General features: G+C 37.5%; 1 protein-coding gene across 1 annotated transcript; it reads left to right on the plus strand.

The window, feature by feature from the left end:
• The first annotated feature begins 1,685 nt into the window (after nucleotides 1-1,685).
• LOC126373764 (uncharacterized) lies at nucleotides 1,686-20,842 on the plus strand. Its single transcript, XM_050020041.1, has 9 exons — nucleotides 1,686-4,409; nucleotides 4,503-4,664; nucleotides 5,658-5,876; nucleotides 10,316-10,470; nucleotides 11,266-11,488; nucleotides 11,921-12,101; nucleotides 13,373-13,479; nucleotides 13,947-14,063; nucleotides 14,491-20,842. Exons 1-9 carry the CDS (start codon nucleotides 1,836-1,838, stop codon nucleotides 14,596-14,598), a joined length of 3,846 nt encoding a protein of 1,281 aa, XP_049875998.1. The 5' UTR covers nucleotides 1,686-1,835; the 3' UTR covers nucleotides 14,599-20,842.
• The last annotated feature ends 439 nt before the right edge of the window (nucleotides 20,843-21,281 follow it).

Below are 21,281 nucleotides of genomic sequence, written 5' to 3' on the forward strand. Positions count from 1 at the left end.
TATTGTTGGTACTGCATCTCTATGTAATATTTTTGTTTGGTATCCTGCTCGATAGAAAGCAAGATACATCGAAATGTAATTAGCACAGGCTTAAATAAGGAGAAGGCGTCCTTCAGAAGAGAGAATTATCTCGTTTCATGGTCTGAATCTAATTGTTTCTTAATTTCTTGTTAGGATATTTAGGAAATCTGGAAAATACAATATCTTTATGTAATCTTCATCCAAATCGGAAACAGGTCGAAAAATAAATTAAACGTGAATAGAATAACGCAACATGTAGATGTTACATTCAAACATAATATTATGTTATCGATATCAAAGGACAACACTACTTATAATACTTTGGGTACATGATCTGTCAAAGCTGATTAACGTAAAATGTGAAATCAATTATTTGTACAAATGTGACGGCTTTGCTGAAAATATGCGTCTGCATCGTGTTTAGGGCTCAATAAACTTTACAAAAACCAGACCAGGTAATGTATTTCTTGCACACAAACATGTATTATGTGGTCGATAACTTACCCATGGTGAGACATTGTTTGATCGTTCTCCATTATAACACCCATTCTACTCTCACAACCAATAGCTACGCAAGCCATGGTTCATAATGAATAACTATTTCACAGATTGTTTATATAAAAAGTTAAAATAATGTCCCAAAACACCAAAAAACTAACGGCAGGTTTGGTATCCAGCTGACTACCACAACATCTCAAAACGGTAAACACTGACGTTCTAGACAGCGGTGTTTGTCTATGTTTGTTTCTTTTTTCCACAGAGATTGTTGCCATAGGGAAGAAAGAGAGCTGTGATAGTTTGATCGTCACTCTAAAATATTATCCGTCTATTCTATACAAGGTCTTTGGTTCGCAAAGATCGTTCGTCGCTAAGTTTGACAGAAAAGTTAGTATTGCCTGTTATTGATGTTTTAAAAATTTAAAACATGATGCTGTTCATGATTATGATGTGAAGATGATGACTTGTTAATTATTCTTTTTTGTCGATTACCGGCACTTATGTATAACAAACGTTTTTATAATAGTCTTCTTGTGCATTTTATTACTGGCTCAAATGTAGTAAAACGATGTTTATTAGCATTTTGCTCCTAAGGAAGAAAACGGTTTTGTTATAAATACAATACGGAATGAGAAAGAAAACCCTAAATAGAAATAAAGAATACGAATACAACCATTTTATAGAATGGCAAGAATGATTATAAAAGTAAAAATTAGCGATGGGTCGTTATCGGTTTTTGAGATAACGTAACGTAAGCGTTATGTGATTTCCAATAACTAGTTTCTTAACTAGTGATTTTTATAACTAGTTATTTTCACAACGTTCTGAAGCAAACGTGATAATTGTAACGTAAAATCGTTTGGTTACTTGTCATTACGAATATTGTAAAACCAGTGATTTTGCGTGAGTAGTGAAAGTAGCCAAACATCGACGCTATGCCTTAAACATAAGAGTGAATTCGATTTAACTTTATGGCGTTGTGATTAAAAGAGTTATTGAAGACTGATGCCTATTTCGATCGTTTAAATGGCGTTATGAATATCACTAGTTTTTGTTGTAGTGGAAAACGAGTGATCACTGTTCGAGCTCGTAACTGCATATATAACCAGTTATGGTTAATAACGCCCATCGCTAGTAAAAATGTCATTGTAATATTAAAAATGGCTGCTTGTGTTCGTCATGTTTTGTGTCGTATTTTATGTGAATTTTGTAAATAGAATCAGAAATGGGGACGAGAATCGCTTGAATTTTAACGTTATACAAAGTTTTGTTCAGTGAATTAGTGTTTAATATCTTTGAAACCTACAAGAACAATCATGTCACTCGAAAAGCCCACAGAAATAAAAAGCAACGAGATCGATAAAAGCAGACGTCGTCATAAAACTGACGACACTGTTGTTGCGACAGTGGCAATGAGCGGCGGCGAGGATACATTGCAATACGCGAAGATGGAGAACGTAGATGAAAGTGCAGGGAAACCTACAGAGTTATGTTTACAAGGCAACTCGCATTTGATATCTAGTACAACGAGTAGTTTGGCGGATACACCCGGTGATTCTGGTGTTCTGTGTTTGGATAGTGAAGCCTCGGAGGTGACCAGCCAGGCCCTAATGTCCCACAGTTTAATAGGCGCCGAGGAATTGGCTTGTGATAGCTTGTACGACGCCCTTCCGTCGTGTTCCCAGGACATGATCAAGAGCACGACGAGTAGTCTCATGACTCGCAGCGACATAGACAATCAAAACATTGGAGCACCTGGCGATATTGTTCCAGAGCTCCTTGTTGAGACACAAAAAAAGTCTGCACTATATGAAAACTTACCAGATGTAGTTTTAAAAGCATTAGAAAGTGAGAAAGTGTGCTCAGAGGAGCCTGCAAAGAAATCAGCATTAAGAACCAGTGAACCAAAAAAGTCATTATCTGAAGATATTGTGTACAGGAGGAGATGTAGGAAGAAGTCTCAGAGTGGACCAAGCTCTCAAAAGAAAAGGGTATCATTCCATGAAGATATTTTAAACAATACAAGAACAGACAACATCCATATAGAGAGGGGATTTGTCTCATATGAACCAGATAATTCATACTGTGATAGATTTCGACAAAAGAACAATGTTATTACTGATAGGTTTTCATGGTGTGCATCAGGTGACAAGCCAAAGTATGCAGCAGATGTTGCGCAACAAACCATGTCTGACATTCTTGGTTATGGCAATTCTAAAAATGACAGAAGTGGTATATTTGAGTACCAGGCTTTTGATAGAGTGCAAGATGACAATGGCAACAAAGATAAAGACAACAATAATGACTCAAGGCCACAGAGGAAAATGTATGGATGTGACTCTAACAGCTCAGATTCAAATTTCAGTTGTGACTCTGAAACCTCATCCAGTGACTCCTCCACTTCAACATCAAACAAAACTGAAACCTCTCCAGTCCACAGGAAACATGATAAGGCACAGAAGTCATATTCTTGTGATGGATTTGATAATGGACATGTAGCCTTCATGAGAAAAACATATTTTTCTGAAGCAGACATTGATCAATCACATGACAGAACAAAAATGCCTCTTGAGGTATCACAAAGCCCTAACACTGTCAAATCTGTATTGAAAAAGAAAAGGTACATTACTACTAACATTGTTGAAGAAAGGAAACAAAATAAGAAAATGTTAAACTTATTAGATGCAAATAACATCATAGGTTCTCTGAAGAACTTCTACAAAAACTTCAATTTCAACTTTACTCCTGAAAAAGGACTGCCTGAAAACAGTGTAGAATTAAACAATGTTGTTGAAGCTTTAGCTAGTGACGTCAACCAAAATAAGACACTCTCAAAAAGTCTTGATTCTGGGCTTCAAATAGATGATGAAGATGATTTTGTTGAAATAAACCTTTATGGTCAACCTTTAGAAGCAGATAAACCTAAAGAACTGATAACATCAAAAACTACTGTTGCAGGAGATAGAACCCCCAAAGAAGGGTCTCCTAGACATAAACTCACTTTAAATATGAAAGGTCAACATGACAAGAAGTCTGTCAACAAAGATGAGGTATTACCCCCTATCACCAAATATGTAGTCAACTGTGAAAGCACAGTCTATGAACATAAAGGAGTTTCTTATAGTTATGTTCATGATACATTCCAAACAGCATTTGATGCACCAAAAGAAACTTTTGTTCCATTACCAGAATCTACACCTGTTAAAGAGATGATTACCAGTTCAAGTAAATCAGAGTTGAGCTCAAAGCTATCAGATGTAGACACATCTAGCAAAACTTCTACCCCTAAAAGGCAATTTAGCAAAAATATACAGGATGAGACAGATTTAAAGAATGGTGTTTCGAAACATTTGTCTTCACCTAAGAAGCAAAATGTTAGTAGGTACAGTCGAAAATCTGCTACAATTTTGCAAAAGTCTAGTGAAGAAAATGGTCAAGCAAATAGTGATAACTGTTCAAATACTGATAATTCAACATTGAAGGGAGCAGAGGACTTTAATGATGAATATTTCGACAGCCCTGCTAACACGAAGCTGCAGTCGAACAAGTCTGCTCTATTGAATAGATACTTGAAGAATGTGTGTCAAAGAAAGGACCTTGAGCTGAAAATCAAGAACAATAAGTTTTATCAATTCAAACTTATGATGGAGAAACGGTTTCCAAGCATAATATTCCCTTTCAAAGACGTGTCGGAAACATTCCCTATTTCCGCCGAGCGTATGTCGAGGCTCATTGACAAAGAAGTGATAGAGAACAAGAGGCTTTCAGTGAGGCTGCTCACAGCTGACGAGCCTTCGTACTTTGACAGTTTCGAGGACAATGTCGCTATTGAATGCAATGAAAAGTTGAGGCTCAAAATATTTACGTATCCCAATGAGACTTTGAACAGGGTATGTAACATTTTTACGACATAGGTCGTATCTTTATTTGTATAACATATGTTTTGAAAGTATGGTGCTAATTTGTAATGTAAATTGTTTTAGATGATGAAAGTCCAGTCGCCGTACAACATGGAAGATGGCTCATGGACCCCTATGCTGGTGTTCATCACAGACTATGCCCTTTATGTGGCCTCAGTAAGACCTGGGGGCACAGAATACGACATTATATGCCGTCTACCGCACAATGAACTCGACGCTATTGCTGTGAGTGGAAAATTATTTTATCTTACGTTTATAAACAATAAGATAAGAAAGTAATGAATTGTAAACAGTTTAATTGTATTATGACTTATCTGGCAATGTTATTACTCAATTATACTAATAATAATCTTGGTTTTCCACTTAATGATTAGCTATTTCTTCTATTAATAGTATAATATTGCAGTGTTTACAATATTACCACCTACAAAGTTATACAAATGCTTTGAAGTTCATGAAATAGTTACTTAACCAATGCTATGTACATTAATTTTACTGTCCTTGCTTTGCTATCAAATGACCTTTCTACATTATACCTTTTATCTACAAGTTTCATTGTAAGCAAGCTGGTAACTTGTACTTTCGTTATTGGTTTTAAATTACTCAGATGAGATTAACTATTCGCACATTGATTTATCATACATTTTGGGAAAAAAAATCAATGTCTTGCAAAGAATATTCATAATAAAATACCCATGCAACACTACTCATAATTTCATAATATGATGATTAAAAAAATGACTAAGTACTATTACATCTTTATACAAATAAAGACTTCTGTCGCTAAAATTCTTATGATTTTTTGAGATGAACATTTTATGCGATACTGACTTTAGTCAATACGCCCAGGATAATAAGCAGATGAATAGTTCTTTCTCTCCAACAAAACAATTTAATGTTCGATTTTCATTTAATTTTGCAACAATCCTTGAGTAACAAGGATATACTTAATAATGACATATTTACTCACGTAGATTATTTAATTGCGTATACTAGGTTCAAAATAGATTATGAAATTCTGATTACTACATAAAGACACATCTAAAACTAACGAAAAACATTTTCTTATTTCGACATTTTATCACGTTTTTCCATGACGTCACAGTGTGCTTTTTCAAACAAATTCCATAGTAATTTCGTGTTTTGACGTTTAGTAAAAAGTTACTGATTCGACTAGTTGGAAACTAGCCTATTATAATGAATTTTACTTGTTCACAGGTGGGCCCGGAAGCTCAGTACATCCAAGTGATAGATGTAGCCGGGAACATAGCGTGTTCAGTGGTGACGGCTGAAGCGTCCCTGGGGGCTCGGCTGGCGTCCTCCCTAGAGTGGAGTGCGCGGACCTCTCCGCTGAGGATACAACGACCGCCTGCCATGCTGCAGCTCACGTGCCGGCAGCTCGCGTCGGCTGTTGCTAGACAACGACTTGAGAAGCGGGTGCGTTATATTAGCTTATTAATTAAATGAAATTAAAATGAAAAATGAAATAAAATTTATACGCTCTAGAGTGGTACAAAAGATCTTAAATATATATTATATCAAAAAAAGTCCATCACTCAACCATACAGCGTGCGAATATTAATATTAAATAATTAAACTGCCAAAGTTAACAAGATGCCAATATTGTATAAATTGATACATCCCAGGAAACCAAGCATTGGACAAATCAGTCCTGGATTAGCGATGCTCTGCGTCAAAACTGATACCTACTCAAAATTGCCCGGGTGAGAGCCTTCAGCGCTCCCCATTTGTCCGGCCAAGTAGTTAATAATATGGCTCATGTTACGACTACTTACTTACATCAGTAAGTAGTAACCGGGACCAACAGCTTAACGTGCCTTCCGAAGCACGGATCATCTTACTTTCGGACAATTAGGTGATCAGCCTGTAATGTCCTAACCAAACTAGGGATAACAAAGTGGTTATTGTGATATGTCCCCACCGGGATTTGAACCCGGGACCTCGGGATCGTGAGGCCAACGTTCAAACCACTGGACCATGGAGGCCGTAAATTTTATTATAACAAGTCATTACAATTTGTAAGTGCAGACGCTCTTCACCGTGCACACGCGGCTTTAGTTATGAAGGCAATCCTGCGTACATCCTTTATAATTAATTTACTCAAATAACACCCAGACGCAATATAATCAAATATGCTCATCACACAAATCATGTCCTAGGTGGAAATCGTAATCACGAACAGGTCTAGAAGGCAACCGGGTATTCCATGTAGCTGTAGTATGTACTAATATTATTTAATCTGTGTTGTAGTGCACACAAATATTCCTAAATTAACACCAGTAAGGATGCTTTCACACTGGCGTATTTTCCTCGGTGTTTTCCACACGCCGCGATTTCGTTGCGATTATTTTCATACAGCATTTGTTAAAGGGCGATCAATAAATCGCGGCGTGCTCGTGAAAACAGCCATTATTTAATTTACTTAATTTAGAATTTTTAATAGCAATTTTATTTTTATTCCTTACAATTAAGTTTGCCTTTCACAGACAGTAATCGGTGAACGATATCGATCATGTAATCTAAAACTATATGTGGTAGATACAATATATTTTTTTTGAAATACATTTTGATTGATGAATCTATATGCTCCCCAACCGACTGATGAAATGAAGGAACACACCTGCTTATGGTCCTCGGACCGATTGCAAGTGGTGACAAAATAAGAAAAAAAAAATTTTGAACTTAGACGTATATAGGCACAAAATACACTATACTACACATACTCAGAGTATTAAATTGACTATAATTTCTTACTCCATATTGAAACTAATGTTGTTTAACTTTCTGCACCTGAAAAAAGAATACAACAATTTATTAGCATAGTAAAAACAATAACAATTCGCGTTATTAGTCCTATACGCTACAACTGAGTACCCACTATGTAATCATATTAAAACAATTAATTAGCATGTAACATGGAATGTCTCCACAATGAGTGCGGAAGTTGCACAGCTCACCGCCACCGCTATCAACAACCATACCTGGTTCCGACCTTGGTGGTAATGTGGTAGCGAACCGTACCGTTGCAATCCTTGCCCAATAAGAGATTGATCTTTATCGGTACACCGTTTTGCTTATTTCTTTACTTGTGTTCTATATTTAAAAAGAATGGCGGGAATTTTATTTTAAGTTTTAAAATACTCGTAGTGTTTTCATTTTATGCTTAGGAACGGTAATCACATGACTTTGAACATCATGGTTACACAGTCATTTAACTAATTCGTATAAATATTTTACCCTACCGTACTTATTCTTGTTTATACTACTAGAAAACGGTGACGTCATCAATAAGCGTGGTCAAACGCCGTACCTACTCATTCTTATTGAAATTCATATTTTGAAATTCGTAAATGAGACAAAACGATAAACGAGGTTGATTTTCGATCACCGTAGATTAGCTTCTATAATTTATTATAGCATTTTATGATTATTTTATCATTATCGAGTCATCTACCCTATTAAGACCCGATTTTATAACTTCTTATACGTATTGTAGATGTTGCAATGCAACTCATTTAAGTAGGTACTTATTTATTTAATGCGGTATAAGTTAATTAAATTAAATATTTATATACTGTTGCTGCTACGGTGATTGCACACCAATAAAACCTTATTATTTGTCGGAAGTTGACGATAATGACGATCTCTAACCTAATAAACATCTATTCATTTGAAGCTTAAAGAGTCCAAAATTATTTTATTTAAAAAATGATGCATATTTGAGAACAAACACCGGCAGGTAGCCAGTTGGCATCGTTGTTAAAGTCATTGAAATATCTCATTTACTTTTAAATTACGAACACTAACTATGTGACAAACCACAAATCTGAAAATATTTTCCTATTATTAGGTACTTATAGAGTAAAATAAATAATTAAATTGTTATACAACACGACCTTTTGACGTAACAATGACGTCTGAACAACCTTTAACGTACATAAATGTGACCTAATCAACAACTAGGTAGATAGAGTAAGGAAAACGTATGAAGTCTCCTTGCCGAACAGCTTCTGCGGTCTAGTGGTTATAACGTTGGGCTTACGATCTGGAGATCCTGGCTCGATTCCAGTAACATTATCAAATTCCCTTTGTGAGATTGACCTTTGTTTGGCTAGGACATTGCTGGGTGAATCACCTGATAGTCTAAAAAAGTAAGAGGATTAAGTGCGTGAGATGGCACGTTAAGACGTTAGTAACGGTCTACTAGCCCAAACGCCTCCACCGACCCGCACTGGAGCAGTGGTAGAGTATGCTCCATTCTCCCTCGGTCTCCCTCGGGAGGTCTGTGCCCAGCAGTGAGACGTATATAGGCTGTTTATGTTACGTGCACCTCTCATGTTTCTGTTACGTCTTCACCTCCCTAGCGTTATCCCATTTTCACAGGGTCCGCTTACCTATCTTGAAGATTTGACAGGTCGGGTTTTTACAGAAGCGACTGCCTATCTGACCTTCCAACGCGTGAATGGAAACCCAGCCCAATACAGATTAGGTCGCATATCTCCGAAACGCATTTCTCGGGTATATGGGTTTCTTCACCGTTAAGCACGTGATAATCATTTATGATCCAAACATGAATTGGAAATACAATTTCGAAAATCATTGGTTTAGGCCCGTGCTGGGATTCGAACCTACGACCTCACAGTGAGAGTCAGGCGTCCCTCCAACTGGGCTACCACGTCTCTTTCCTTATTCATTATCATTAATTTAAGAGCCACGCTCTTGTCGGTGTAGCATGCTACTTTTTTTAGGGAAAAATAGGGCAGTGGTTTCCCTCTTGCCTTCCGCCCCGCAGTACTCTGACGCGAGGACGGGATAATCATTTATGATCCAAACAAATTCGAAATACAATTTCGAAAATCATAGGTTTAGGGCCGCGGTGGATTCCCGTGCCGTAGATTGCCATGGTGGAATGTTTATAATACTTATAAAATGGTATTCTACAAATGCTACAAGTATGCCAATCGTAATCGTACGACGGTTTTCCCATAAACAACAATTTATTACAACGTATTATTGATTATTTAATAAAGTTTTATAAAATTACCCGTCTAATTATATTACAGGAAAGTATGAATGGATCATTGTTTCGTTTCATAATAAATATTCAACTCCATAACATGTTTAAGTATAGGCAGACAATGAATTGAATAACTTGAAAGTTACATAAGATTGTGTGTGGCTATTGTTTTGGAATATATTATAGAAAGCACACATTTATACAGTTCTTCTTCTATCGTGTGTGTTGTGAGGCGGAGTACCAACCTCATCAACCCTGGTGTCAGGGCTACTATTAAGCCGCCAAAGGCCCCTGACATGGCTCATGTATCGACTACTTACTTACATCAGTAAGTAGTAACCGGGACCAACGGCTTAACGTGCCTTCCAAAGCACGGATCATCTTACTTTTTGGACAATCAAGTGATCAGCGTGTAATGTCCTAACCAAACTAGGGATCACAAAGTGATTTTTGTGATATGTCCCCACCGGGATTCGAACCCTCCGGATCGTAAGCCCAACGCTCAACCACTGGACCACGGAGATCGTTTTTTTTATACAGTTTAATCATCAAAAACCTATATTTGATTACAAGTATGGAGTATTGTATAAGTCCGTACAGTCATGAGCAATATAATGTACCCACTTTAGGACTCTGTCGCACTAACATATTTGACATTTAGTGAGACTTACAGTTCAATTTGTCAAAAAAGTTAATGTGACATATACAGGGTGTCAGTGACATCGTAACGAAAACTTTGGGAGACGATTCAGACCATAATTCTGAGTTGATATCAAGTGGAATTTCCTTTAATATACAATCCGTCCTATTTACAAATTCATGACCTCTCTTCCAACAGATGCCACAAATCCTGTTCTACGGTCGCGCGTGCTCAGGCGACGCGGGTGACCGGCTGATCGAGGCCCCCGGCGCCTTCGCCCCACCCTTGGAGGGCTACTTAATGTGCCGCACTGATAAGAGCCGTCGGTTTGAACCCTGCTACTTCTTGTTGAGGTTAGTAGTAAAAAATCTTCAAATCTTCCAAGAAGTTTTGACGACATAAAATCCTTAGCCCAGCCGCTCTTTGGACGCGATATCGTATGAAATCGACTCACGGTCGCGCACGGTCAATGTTGGTCGCATGTTACCGCATCCAAAGTGCGACCGACTACAGTCTAAAATCTTGAGAAAAATTTTAAGATGAAATGTTGCCTCCAGTACAATTAAAACAGTACAGTACAAAAAACAACATAATACAATTATTGTCGAGTCGAAATTTCATTTTAAATTTTTATTCACCTTTATTTCGTATTGGTTTCAAGTCATTGCTTTTCTTTTCTACTCCATTCTTCTTACATCTTCTTCTTTATAAGGTAGGTAGTACTGTCATGGTTTTCTTTCTTCCATAGTAATGTTTCTATATATTTACGTATTTATATAATTATTATTATCATTATTTATTGTTTTCTATGTATTGTTTATAATATAGTGTATCTAGTTATAAGTACTTATATTTTTTCAACATTTATTTTTTTATTTTGCACTGTCTATCACGCTACACTTTTCATTAAATTCATATCCTAAAGGTTGCCTGGAAGAGATTGCTACCTTAGCAATAAGGCCGCCTGTTGTACTACCAATTTAATTATAATACTATTTTTTTTAATGTGATTTAAGTGCAATAGTTTTTGTATTGTATTGTTAACCTCGTAAGGCCGAGATTGCCAGACACAATAGTTAAACAATGGGGTTTGGATTTTAAAAGGACATTCGGTCTTACGACTTTAAACTTACTCTACAACTAAACAGGGCCGGCGTCCTCCACTGGGGCCCGCACTCGGACGGGACCACTCCGTTACCGCACAACATCTCGCTCCGCGCCGTGGTGGGGGTCAGGAGGCACGTGGACTCCTCACGGCGACCTCATTGCTTCGAGATCGCGCTGGGGGACAGCAGCCGGCTGCTGCTCGCTGCCCCCGACGACCCCACCGCCTCGTCTTGGCTGCAGTCGCTGTTACTTCACGCTGCTCAGGTATTTAAAATAAAATAAAGCTTATTTCGTTTACAATAACCTTCATCATCATCATCATCAGCCTATTAACGTCCCCACTGCTGGCACGGGCCTTCCCTATGGATGGATAGGGAGATCGGGCCTTAAACCATCACGCGGGCCCAGTGCCTGTCAGTAAGTGCCAAAACACCTGTGACAACAGGCTCCGCTCCTCCATAGCCATTCTTAATTATTACAACATTTGCCGCTTATGTTGGTAGTTACTTTCTTTTTACAAGGCAATTAAGTTCAGAGTTCTTAAGGAACATTGATTGTAGTTGTTTCTTATGTCCCTGAAGGTGAAAGAAGCTGAGAAGAGACGTTAACAAATAAAAAAAAATGTGGAAAATTTTACGATTAGTGTATTAGATATTTTTGAGTTTCAGTGATAACCAACTGGCATATTGCTTACAGGCGTTAGAAGAAAAAGATGGCGCGAAGAAATCCGACCCCCGCGCGGGTGCTCCGCCCCCCGCGTGCACTGTCATAGTGACGCCCAGCGAGGTGATCAGCTTGCGGGACACCCTCGACATGGCGTTCGTGGCCGGCGCCGCCGCATACCTCAAGGAACGGGGCTCCGACGCCTTACTCAAAGGTAGGTTTATAGCAAGTAATGATGTTACAAAGGGATGTTATGGATATGAAATTTCGGATACGGATACGGATAATAATTTATTTCGGATTATCCGCTAGTTTCGGATAATTTCGGTTACGGATATCATTTTTTAAGGAATTTCTAAAGTAAAATACAAATAGGTACCTAATAAAGTGGTTTTATTTGTAACGACAAGTTAATATAATGTTATAAGTTTATAACGACAAAAGAAAAAAACAAACAATGCGCGCGGCTTGTGTGCCGGCACTGGCAGCGGCCAGCTAATCAAAACAACTTGTCATAACGTGTCTCCATTAGGCTCCGCCCCTATCCGATATTATCCGCAACTTTTATTTCGGATTCGGTTACGGATGATTTTTATATCAGATATCCGATAGTTTTGGTTACGCTTACGGAGCTCCCTAACATCCCTGTGTTACAATCTATACTTCTTTTTCTTGTTGAGCCTCCACTACGGGAGATCGGCGATCAGCTCACAGAATGTTTGCCGTACCTGGCCATACGGAATAGTTGCCACCCGTCACCACCTTTATCCACTCCTTGATGTCGTTTAACCATGGTATCCTCGCCCTTCCCACGCGTCTGCGACCCTTGATTTTGCCCGACTATATAACTTGAAGCAGGCAATACTTGCCCTAGGTACCCGACTACACGACGACATACAAATTCAGACTTTTAGCAAATAATACAGAAATAATACACTTGGTCGGACTTGTTTGTCGCGTGCACCGGGCACCGTGAGCGGTGGGCACGGATCGTCACACATTGGGTGCGTCATCACCCATGCCATGATTTGGACGCTTGTCGGAGGGACTGCCTGGAGTACGCACAGGACCGTGAAAAATGGAAAGAGGAAGGGGAGGCATTTGCCCAGCAGTGGGATCTTGTAGCCTAGATTAGATTAGACACATTTGGTGCGTATAACAATAACATACCCTGCCTCTTTAAGGCCTGCGTTAAGGAGTAAGGGAGAGTGCGCGGACTATCTATCTCGCTCGCTTTTACGCGTTAGGCGGAACACGGTAACAAAGAGATCTATGTATGGAGTGTCTAACGTGTACTTGTACGACGATGGTGTGATCATGCATTTGAACATGTTCTATGTTTTTTTTTCTTTACACCCAGACTTTTGAATAAAGAAGTAAAAAACGTTTATTATAAAAGGAAACCACAGTAACAGATAAAAAAACAAAACACGGAATAACACATAACTTTGTTTGGTTTTTTAATGTTGTAAAACTCTGTTACAGAATACATTGAAGAGATGCGAACTGACGTGGAGATCCTCGCGTGCGGGTCTATTAAGAACTTGACGGCGTTCAAGATACCCGACACCGACGAGAACTGGTGTTGTTTGGTAAGCAATATACATAATATACAGGGTGTTAGTGATATCAAGTGGAATTTCCACTCGGAAAGTTCATGAAAAGTTGAATTTTTATTTAATTATTTTCAGTTCCATACATTTCAGTTACTTTTTACTAAACGTGAAAACACGAAATTACTATGGAGTTTGTATGAAAATGCACACTGTGACGTCATAGAAAAACGTGATAAAATGTTTTTCTTGATTAAAATTCATAAATAAACTAATACATATCTGTCTTATTTAGTAATCAGAATTTCATAATTTATCTTGAACTTAGTACACGACCCAATTCTTTGTGTCGTTAGTTTCCTAAAAGTCTCGCAAAGGATTCCTTAAAGGTTTGTTGGTGAAAACGGCTTTATTATAAAACGTCTACATATGAAGTGGAATTCCGTGTTGTCTGCCTATCCCACATGTAAATAGGCGTGATGTTATGTGTCTGTGTATTGTTTCAGGAGTGGAGTGTCTGCGAGGCTCGTGAGCGTGGTGCCGGTCTGGCGCTGGTGATGAGCAGTAGTACGGAGTTGGAGCGGTTCATAGCGGCCGTTGAGCAGGCCTTCACTGCGCTCTCTGTAAGTTGGGTGGATTATAGTTAATTTAGACATCTATTTAAAAAACAACCGTTTAGCCGTTGGTCCCAGCTATTAGCCGTAAAAACACCTCCACCAGCCCGCAGTGGAGCAGCGTGGTGGAGTATGCTCTATAGTTCCATACCCCCTCCGGTTGATTGAGGGGAGGCCTGTGCCCAGAAGTGGGACGTATATAGGCTGTTTATGTTATTTTGGAAAACATGCGTGCGTGTATGAAACGATTGATGAATGTGGAGGAAACAAGAGAAGAACAAGAGGCGCGAGTTTATGTATGTATGTTGGGATGATAGGAGTTAATATAAAACTGCACTGCGCTTGTGTGAAAGGTACCGGAATCAGAGTGGTGTGAATGTCATAGTATTTCTTGCTTACTTATATTGATTTTGGAATGATAAATGATCCGTTCCAGAGCGAGCCGTTCCCGCTGAGCGTGGTGGAGGCGACCAAGTCGGCGTGCAGCTCGGCGCACACCAAGTACGAGGCCGCGTGGTGCCACATGCTGCCCGCGCACCAGTAGACACGCGGTAAACCAAACTGGCACTATGTATTTTTACAATGGCAACACTTAACTGCTCCACTCATAATGAATGCCCGGGCGGAGGTGACGCGAGAATCGTTGTTTCGTGGCTTTCTTGGTCGGATAAATGTCATGCAATTCGCGGGCCGTTTTCAGCCAATGGTGCCTATTCGGGCGGACACAAACTTAACCTAATTTTAGTTTGACAGCTCTTCTATCGTTGCCGTCCTTCACTTACAATACGGGCAAGAAAGAGATGCGACTAGTCCTGTCAAATTAAGTTAAAATTAAGTTGGTGGTTGTCCAAATCGACACCATTATCGCGAGAACTACAAACCCTTACAATACTGAACAATAATGAACGATCGTTGTGAGCGAAAAAAAAAATACAAATATCCATCCTAGGACTTCGCATCAACAATGGCTACAAATTGTCTTTGATTACTTGTAGCTCTGCCCACCCCGTTAGTACCGCGCCCGCGCTTTTACCATGAAGGTGTGTTGTATTTATACATAGTGCTTTATGTCTGTGGAGAACGATATATTATAAGCATTGATAGTGAGGCGCCTCATTCTATTAAGCCATATAGAGCGTGGAAAACAAGAATTAAAATGGATATACTTAACGTGAAAATTATAGTTTCCAAAAAAATGTTGCAAAGTGTACTGTTTCCTCTATATGTAGGGGCGTGTAGTCATCTTTCACATTGTTAACACACTACCATTTCCAGCCCCTATCGGTATAGTAATTTGTTCATCTAACCAAAAGTGTGTCTAAAAATATCTTCAATAAAATACTCGTATGATTACAAATAATAATCTAATTAGAAGTACTGCGCTCCACAGACATCAAATAATACTCAAATATTAGCATAATATGCACCTCGTGTACATTAAATAAACTTAGCGATAAGTTAGGCAGGTCGGCACAACATAGTTTAATTCCATCAAGTTACGTATTTACTTGAAAATATGCTTCCTCACTTTATGACTACTATAAGTGAGTACAATAATAGGTAATATTTATAAAACTGCACGGTGTTTTAACTAAATTTGGACCGTGTATTTCAGAAAATTCAAATGTTATTAGATAAACGAAATATTTATTAATATTACCTAATAACGCTACCTTCTTACTATCTCACTTATAATATATTTTTAGACTTAGATATTTATATAATATTTATTGCAGCTAATATGTAGACATTAGTATAGTTCGACCTTAGACTTAGGTCCCAAAATGATCTATAATATTTATGATATTTAGCTTGTGGGTACATAATGTGCATTCCCAAAACAAACAGCAATTTATGCATATAAAACGCATATCTAAATTATTCATTAAAATGAAATAAGTCAAAAATATCCCAAAGTCTTTTCACTTATAACCAAAATTTAATAATCTGATAATAATAATATTTATTATTAAATGTATTGTCCGTTCGATATAGATGTAGTAAAACCGGGAATTAAAGTTGTTGAACTCTCAATCTTATTACAATTGATATGAGATAATAATTGTTTAACAACTTTAACCGAATGTGTCCTAGTAAATTTATTTTCGTATTTATAAGGGACCGAAAGGATGGCTTACGCTGGTTGTAATGTGATGCGCTATTCTGAAACTTGACTCAAGGAAGTCAAGTTCCCTTTTTCATTGAGCATTGTATAAAGTTAGAATTGCACTTGATAAATAAGTATAATCAGTCAAATGAAATTATATCGCTCTTCAGAAGTATTAGAATGTAAAAAGCAAGTGATGTTTTCATAAATCATCTGTCATTTATAGAGAATATAAATTGCTCATTTTTCAAAAGGGATGTAGTGTTCACTGTCAAGTTTCAATGAATAAGGCTGCTTTAGTGACATGGCGAGGCTAGTAGATTTTGTACGTGAAAGAAATATTTTTCTCGCGAACCTTTTGTAGCTTTATTATTTTTGTAAAGCTAATTTTAATGGTTTCGTTGATTTAAAACATTTGTTTTTTGTAACCAAATTTTTGAACGAAAATGGAACGACGTGACGGTTTGTTGTTGGCTAAAAATATGTGTTTATAAAACGATATGAAGTACTTTCCAGGCTACGTTCACCAAAAACAATATAGATGGCGTTGTACAGCTTTAACGTGATAATTACCTATTTCTCATTACTCGGGTACATAATTATTCCAAAAACAATGTAATGGCAGAAGCATATATCAAAATAATTGTTGCTTGATATTTATATCACATTATGTGTAGAATTCTCGAGAGGAGCTCGGTGGCGCAGCGGTAAACGCGCTCGGTCCGCGATTCTTGAAGTAAAGCAACTTTCGCAGAGGCCGGTCATAGGATGGGTGACCACAAAAAAAAAGTTTTCATCTCGAGCTCCTCCGTGCTTCGGAAGGCACGTTAAGCCGTTGGTCCCGGCTGCATTAGCAGTCGTTAATAACCACCAATCCGCACTGGGCCCGCGTGGTGGTTTAAGGCCCGATCTCCCTATCCATCCATAGGGAAGGCGTCCCCAGCAGTGGGGACGTTTATGGGCTGATGATGATGATGTGTAGAATTACGTTGCTACCTATATTGCTTCTCTTTATTTTGATCTGTAATTGTGCCTGGGTGTAATAAAAAGGGTCATCATTTGTACCCAAAAACAAAGATAAAAAATGCATATGTATGTTATCTAAGAAATTAGAAGGACGAAGAAAATCTGTACAGCTCCATCTATATTGTTTTTGAGGAAGTAGCCTAGAAAGTTCATTGCTTTAAAAAAAAAACGGGTTGAATTCATCGTCTCAAATGACTTAGTAGTCGCTGTTAGAACAATTTACCAATGGTTGTCTTCGCTATTTATTATGTTTTTGTTACCAAATAATATATCAAATATCAATGTACATTATCATTGTCATGTGTATGTGTAACAGGCCTCTGTAACGGCCGTGTGATATTACTGTATATTTAGGTTAGAATTAGTGTTTGGAAGCTTTGACACTTAGAAATATACTATGTAAGGGTATTTGTATGTGTCGAAGTGTAGTTACAACAATAACTATTAAATAATAATGTTATAGTTCTAACTCCATTCGTAGCCCAGTGTTAAGGTGTCCATGTGGATGTACGCATCGATTCTGCCCGGGCCGGGTATAAAATCCGGGTATTCAAAGGCTCAATGCAGTTATTCTACTGTTATCGACAAATACGTTCATGTGCTTGGAAAGGTAACTATAATGAAATAAACATTTTAAATCAAAATCAACTATGTATGTAGGTATTTGTGGTTAGTGGAAGGGTCTTAGCAAAATCGATGTGTGAATTCACATTTAATATTCAATTCTTAAAAAACTTTTATTTTTACGTTACTATAATCAATGAAATCATTTCATTCGAAATTTGTATTTGCTTTAGATTTTTTGTTTATGTACAGGGTCTGTTTATTTACAATGTTTTTAGGGCCTATATTTTAAATTTGAGATTTTTTAATGATATTAATTTATTTGATAACCGCTTAACGTGTTTTGTGAACGCTTATCTTCGCAACTGTGATTGTGTTGTTCACCATTAAGTTTATTGTTGCATAATATTAGTATCGATGTTTTTAGCTTTTATCCCGAATATTGGAATGGCGTTTAAGTGAGTACGTTAGTACTTAGCAGCTTATAATGGCAGTTACTTTTCAAAACTTGTAAGATCTCACTACTGTTCTGAAATAATCGAGCGTTTAAATTTGGTGCTCGGTGTTCTTGTGCATTTCGTGAATCGATCGATTTTACAAAAAGAAACTCGATTTGAAATTTTCAGAACATAGATCTCTAATAGTAAAAGGCTAGTGCAATTGACGAAATATAGTAAATAAATCTTAAACGACCAACCAGTATTCGACGCAATAAATTGTGATCGTTATTTTTGTATTTAGAACCCTGAAATACACAGCAAGTGCCTTTCATAAAATCGCTTGTATTGTAAGTCGACGTGAAGTTCGCGCGGACGATGTCCCTCTCATTCACACTTATAGCTTGTGCCATAAGTGTGAGCGAGAGGAATAGATTGATAAAGTTGCTTGAACTATCTACACGCTTAAGTAGATTATGAGGTTTGGGTAATTACGTCGGGAATAACTTTTACTTATAAAATACAATATGAAGTAGTTTTATGAAATGGGACAAAGGGTAAGTTAGGCTGTTGATTTAAGCTGTTATAAAATGTAAAACTTTCGCTATTGGCTGTTTATTGCGCTTTGGTAGGCGCAAATGTTTAGTTATTTTCGCAAGGAATAAACTTTAATAGCTCATATTTACCCCGAATATTAATATTAAAACAAAATCAACTTTGAATGGTATAAAAATTAAATAATAATATGTATATTTTTTTTAATATTCACGTTTTAATTTGCATTTGTATTTAATTTGCTTCTTGCTATATTAGTAGTGTAACTAAAAGTATAATGCTAACTTACTTGTAATTCATTTTATCGTCAATAAGTTTGCGCTTGCCAGTTTTCTACAGTGTAATTTTGTAAAAACTTATGTAACCTGACAATATGTATTCCGTGACACTGGCAAAGTATTAATAAGAACAATAATAATGTTAATGTTTCGCTGTAAGTCGTAGGAGCGTTTTGAATATAATATCGCCCATTTTGAATGTTTATTGTCACATCCTTCAAAATTGCGGGTAAAGTCGAATAAGTTCGCATGTAAACTATAAAAAAACAACATGTCTGTATTCCAATATAAGTCAGCCTCAGGTTTCGACCAATGAGCGCAGCGTATTTTTAGTATACGGAACGATTATTGGTCGAAGCCCGTGTTATATGTCGCGTCAGTGCAGATGCTAGTTTATAAAGAAACGCGAAACCGGCAGTTTGTGCTTATTCTTGCCAATATTGTAATAAATTAACAATTGCCTGTCGGTGTTGGCTTTCTTTGTAACTGTGTACGGTCACGAGCATTAATATGTATACACTTTGGTACCATGTCACATTAACTTTTTTGACAAATTGAACTGTAAATCTCACCAAATGTCAAATATGTTAGTGCGACAGAGTCCTAAAGTGGGTACATTATATTGCTCATGACTGTACTCTTGGGCTTAAACCTACTAGATGTGTGTGAAAGAAAGTAAAATCGACTTTACCTGCATATCATACATACCCTAGTGAGTGTCTTTATCATGTTCTAATTGTACAGGAATCTTTCCTTTTGTAACTAATATCAGTCACCGTTCGAGTAAAAAGTACCGATCTCAAATATTTTAGTGGTAGTGTCAATAATCGAATACAAGGTAAATTATATTTGTGACTTTCTACAGGAAATAATGTCGGCTGCTAATTTGTTCTTTAATCTTTTATGGGCTTAGTTAAACGAATTTACAAGAAAATTTCAGACGTTTCCGTTTAGTAACTTCGGAGTTAAGGGGAAAGGAGCACGCTTTTTAACCAGACGGACTTACTTTCAGCATAAGGGTTCCTTTTTACCATTTTGGTTCGGAACCCTAAAAACGATGTCGTTGTTGTAGTATGAAAAACTCGTAAGGATTATTTTTCTGGATTCCCTCACAGGCTTTATATTAAATATCTTAATCAAAAGAGTAAAATATGTTCTTTGTGAGGTTTTTCGTTAACACCGACGATTGTGATGTGACGTGGCCGTTATTACCTCGCTCTTGGTAGAGCAGTTACTATAAACGTAGTAACCGTTTTGATCGGGTCGATAAGTGATTAGAATATTAAATAAGGTAAAAACAAATTACCTTATTAGTGATTTACTTTGTACTTTCTATCAAAGTAGTCTGTTAACCGTTATATAGACCTCAGCTCTCGCGGCACGACAACCGCGTCGCGCGCGCCTCTATTTATATCGAGGGCTTGAACCGATAGCCGTACGACGTGTATCTACGTAGATACTATCCGCTGCGTTGATTGGTCGAAGCCCTCGATATGCAGTTCCTTCAGCTATATAAAAAAAAACGATCGATCTTAATGTCTAGAAAGTTTTTGAGTGTAGAAAGATCGTCTGATTAAGCCCTAATTCCCGTTACATCAATGTCAAGAACTTAAGGATATAACAAAATAAGAAGGACTTTCCTCGTAGAATGTCACAAAAACCCGCATAGAAAAAATAAACGGCTTTTTAAATAAACTAAAGATCCTATAGACACTCAAATCATTGTAGCATAGCCATTGTCCTTCATACAAACAATAGATTGTTACTGCTTTACATTATTATTCATGTAAACAATATGTTAATAAATCCTTGCGGAAGAAATCTATCTTTTATTTATCTCCCGCATTTGTAAGGTCGACAGTCCTAATGGAAAATTTAGTCTGTAAGGCTGCTTCTACGGAAAATGCTTTACTTTTCGCTAAGTTCGACTTTATTTTATTTAGTAATAAAAGCATGCGAGTTGGTGGAGGTGTTTTTACGGCTAATAGCCGGGACCAACGGCTTAACGTGCCCTCCGAAGCACGGAATCAACTTACTTTTACGGACAAAAAAATTTTTTTTTTTTGGAGCAGCGTGGTGGTTTATGCTCCATACCCTCTCCGGTTGATTGAGAGGAGGCCTGTGCCCAGCAGTGGGACGTATATAGGCTATTATGTTATGTTAATAAAAGCATGAAAATCAAGACTGTCCGTCGCGTCGTTTGCATAAAATGGGAATCTACGTGAGGTAATGGAATTGAGATTGGAGTCACAAACACAAA

The sequence above is a fragment of the Pectinophora gossypiella genome, chromosome 16 (genome assembly GCF_024362695.1).
Source record: "Pectinophora gossypiella chromosome 16, ilPecGoss1.1, whole genome shotgun sequence".
NCBI lineage: Eukaryota > Metazoa > Arthropoda > Insecta > Lepidoptera > Gelechiidae > Pectinophora > Pectinophora gossypiella.

What these genes read in the sequence shown, in the direction of transcription:
- LOC126373764 (XM_050020041.1), top strand. Translation starts at nt 1,836, where the DNA reads ATGTCACTCGAAAAGCCCACAGAAATAAAAAGCAACGAGATCGATAAA. An exon ending in CCCTGCTACTTCTTGTTGAG is followed by an intron (nt 10,471 to 11,265) that starts GTTAGTAGTAAA and finishes ACAACTAAACAG; the next exon opens with GGCCGGCGTCCTCCACTGGG. An exon ending in TGTTACTTCACGCTGCTCAG is followed by an intron (nt 11,489 to 11,920) that starts GTATTTAAAATA and finishes TATTGCTTACAG; the next exon opens with GCGTTAGAAGAAAAAGATGG.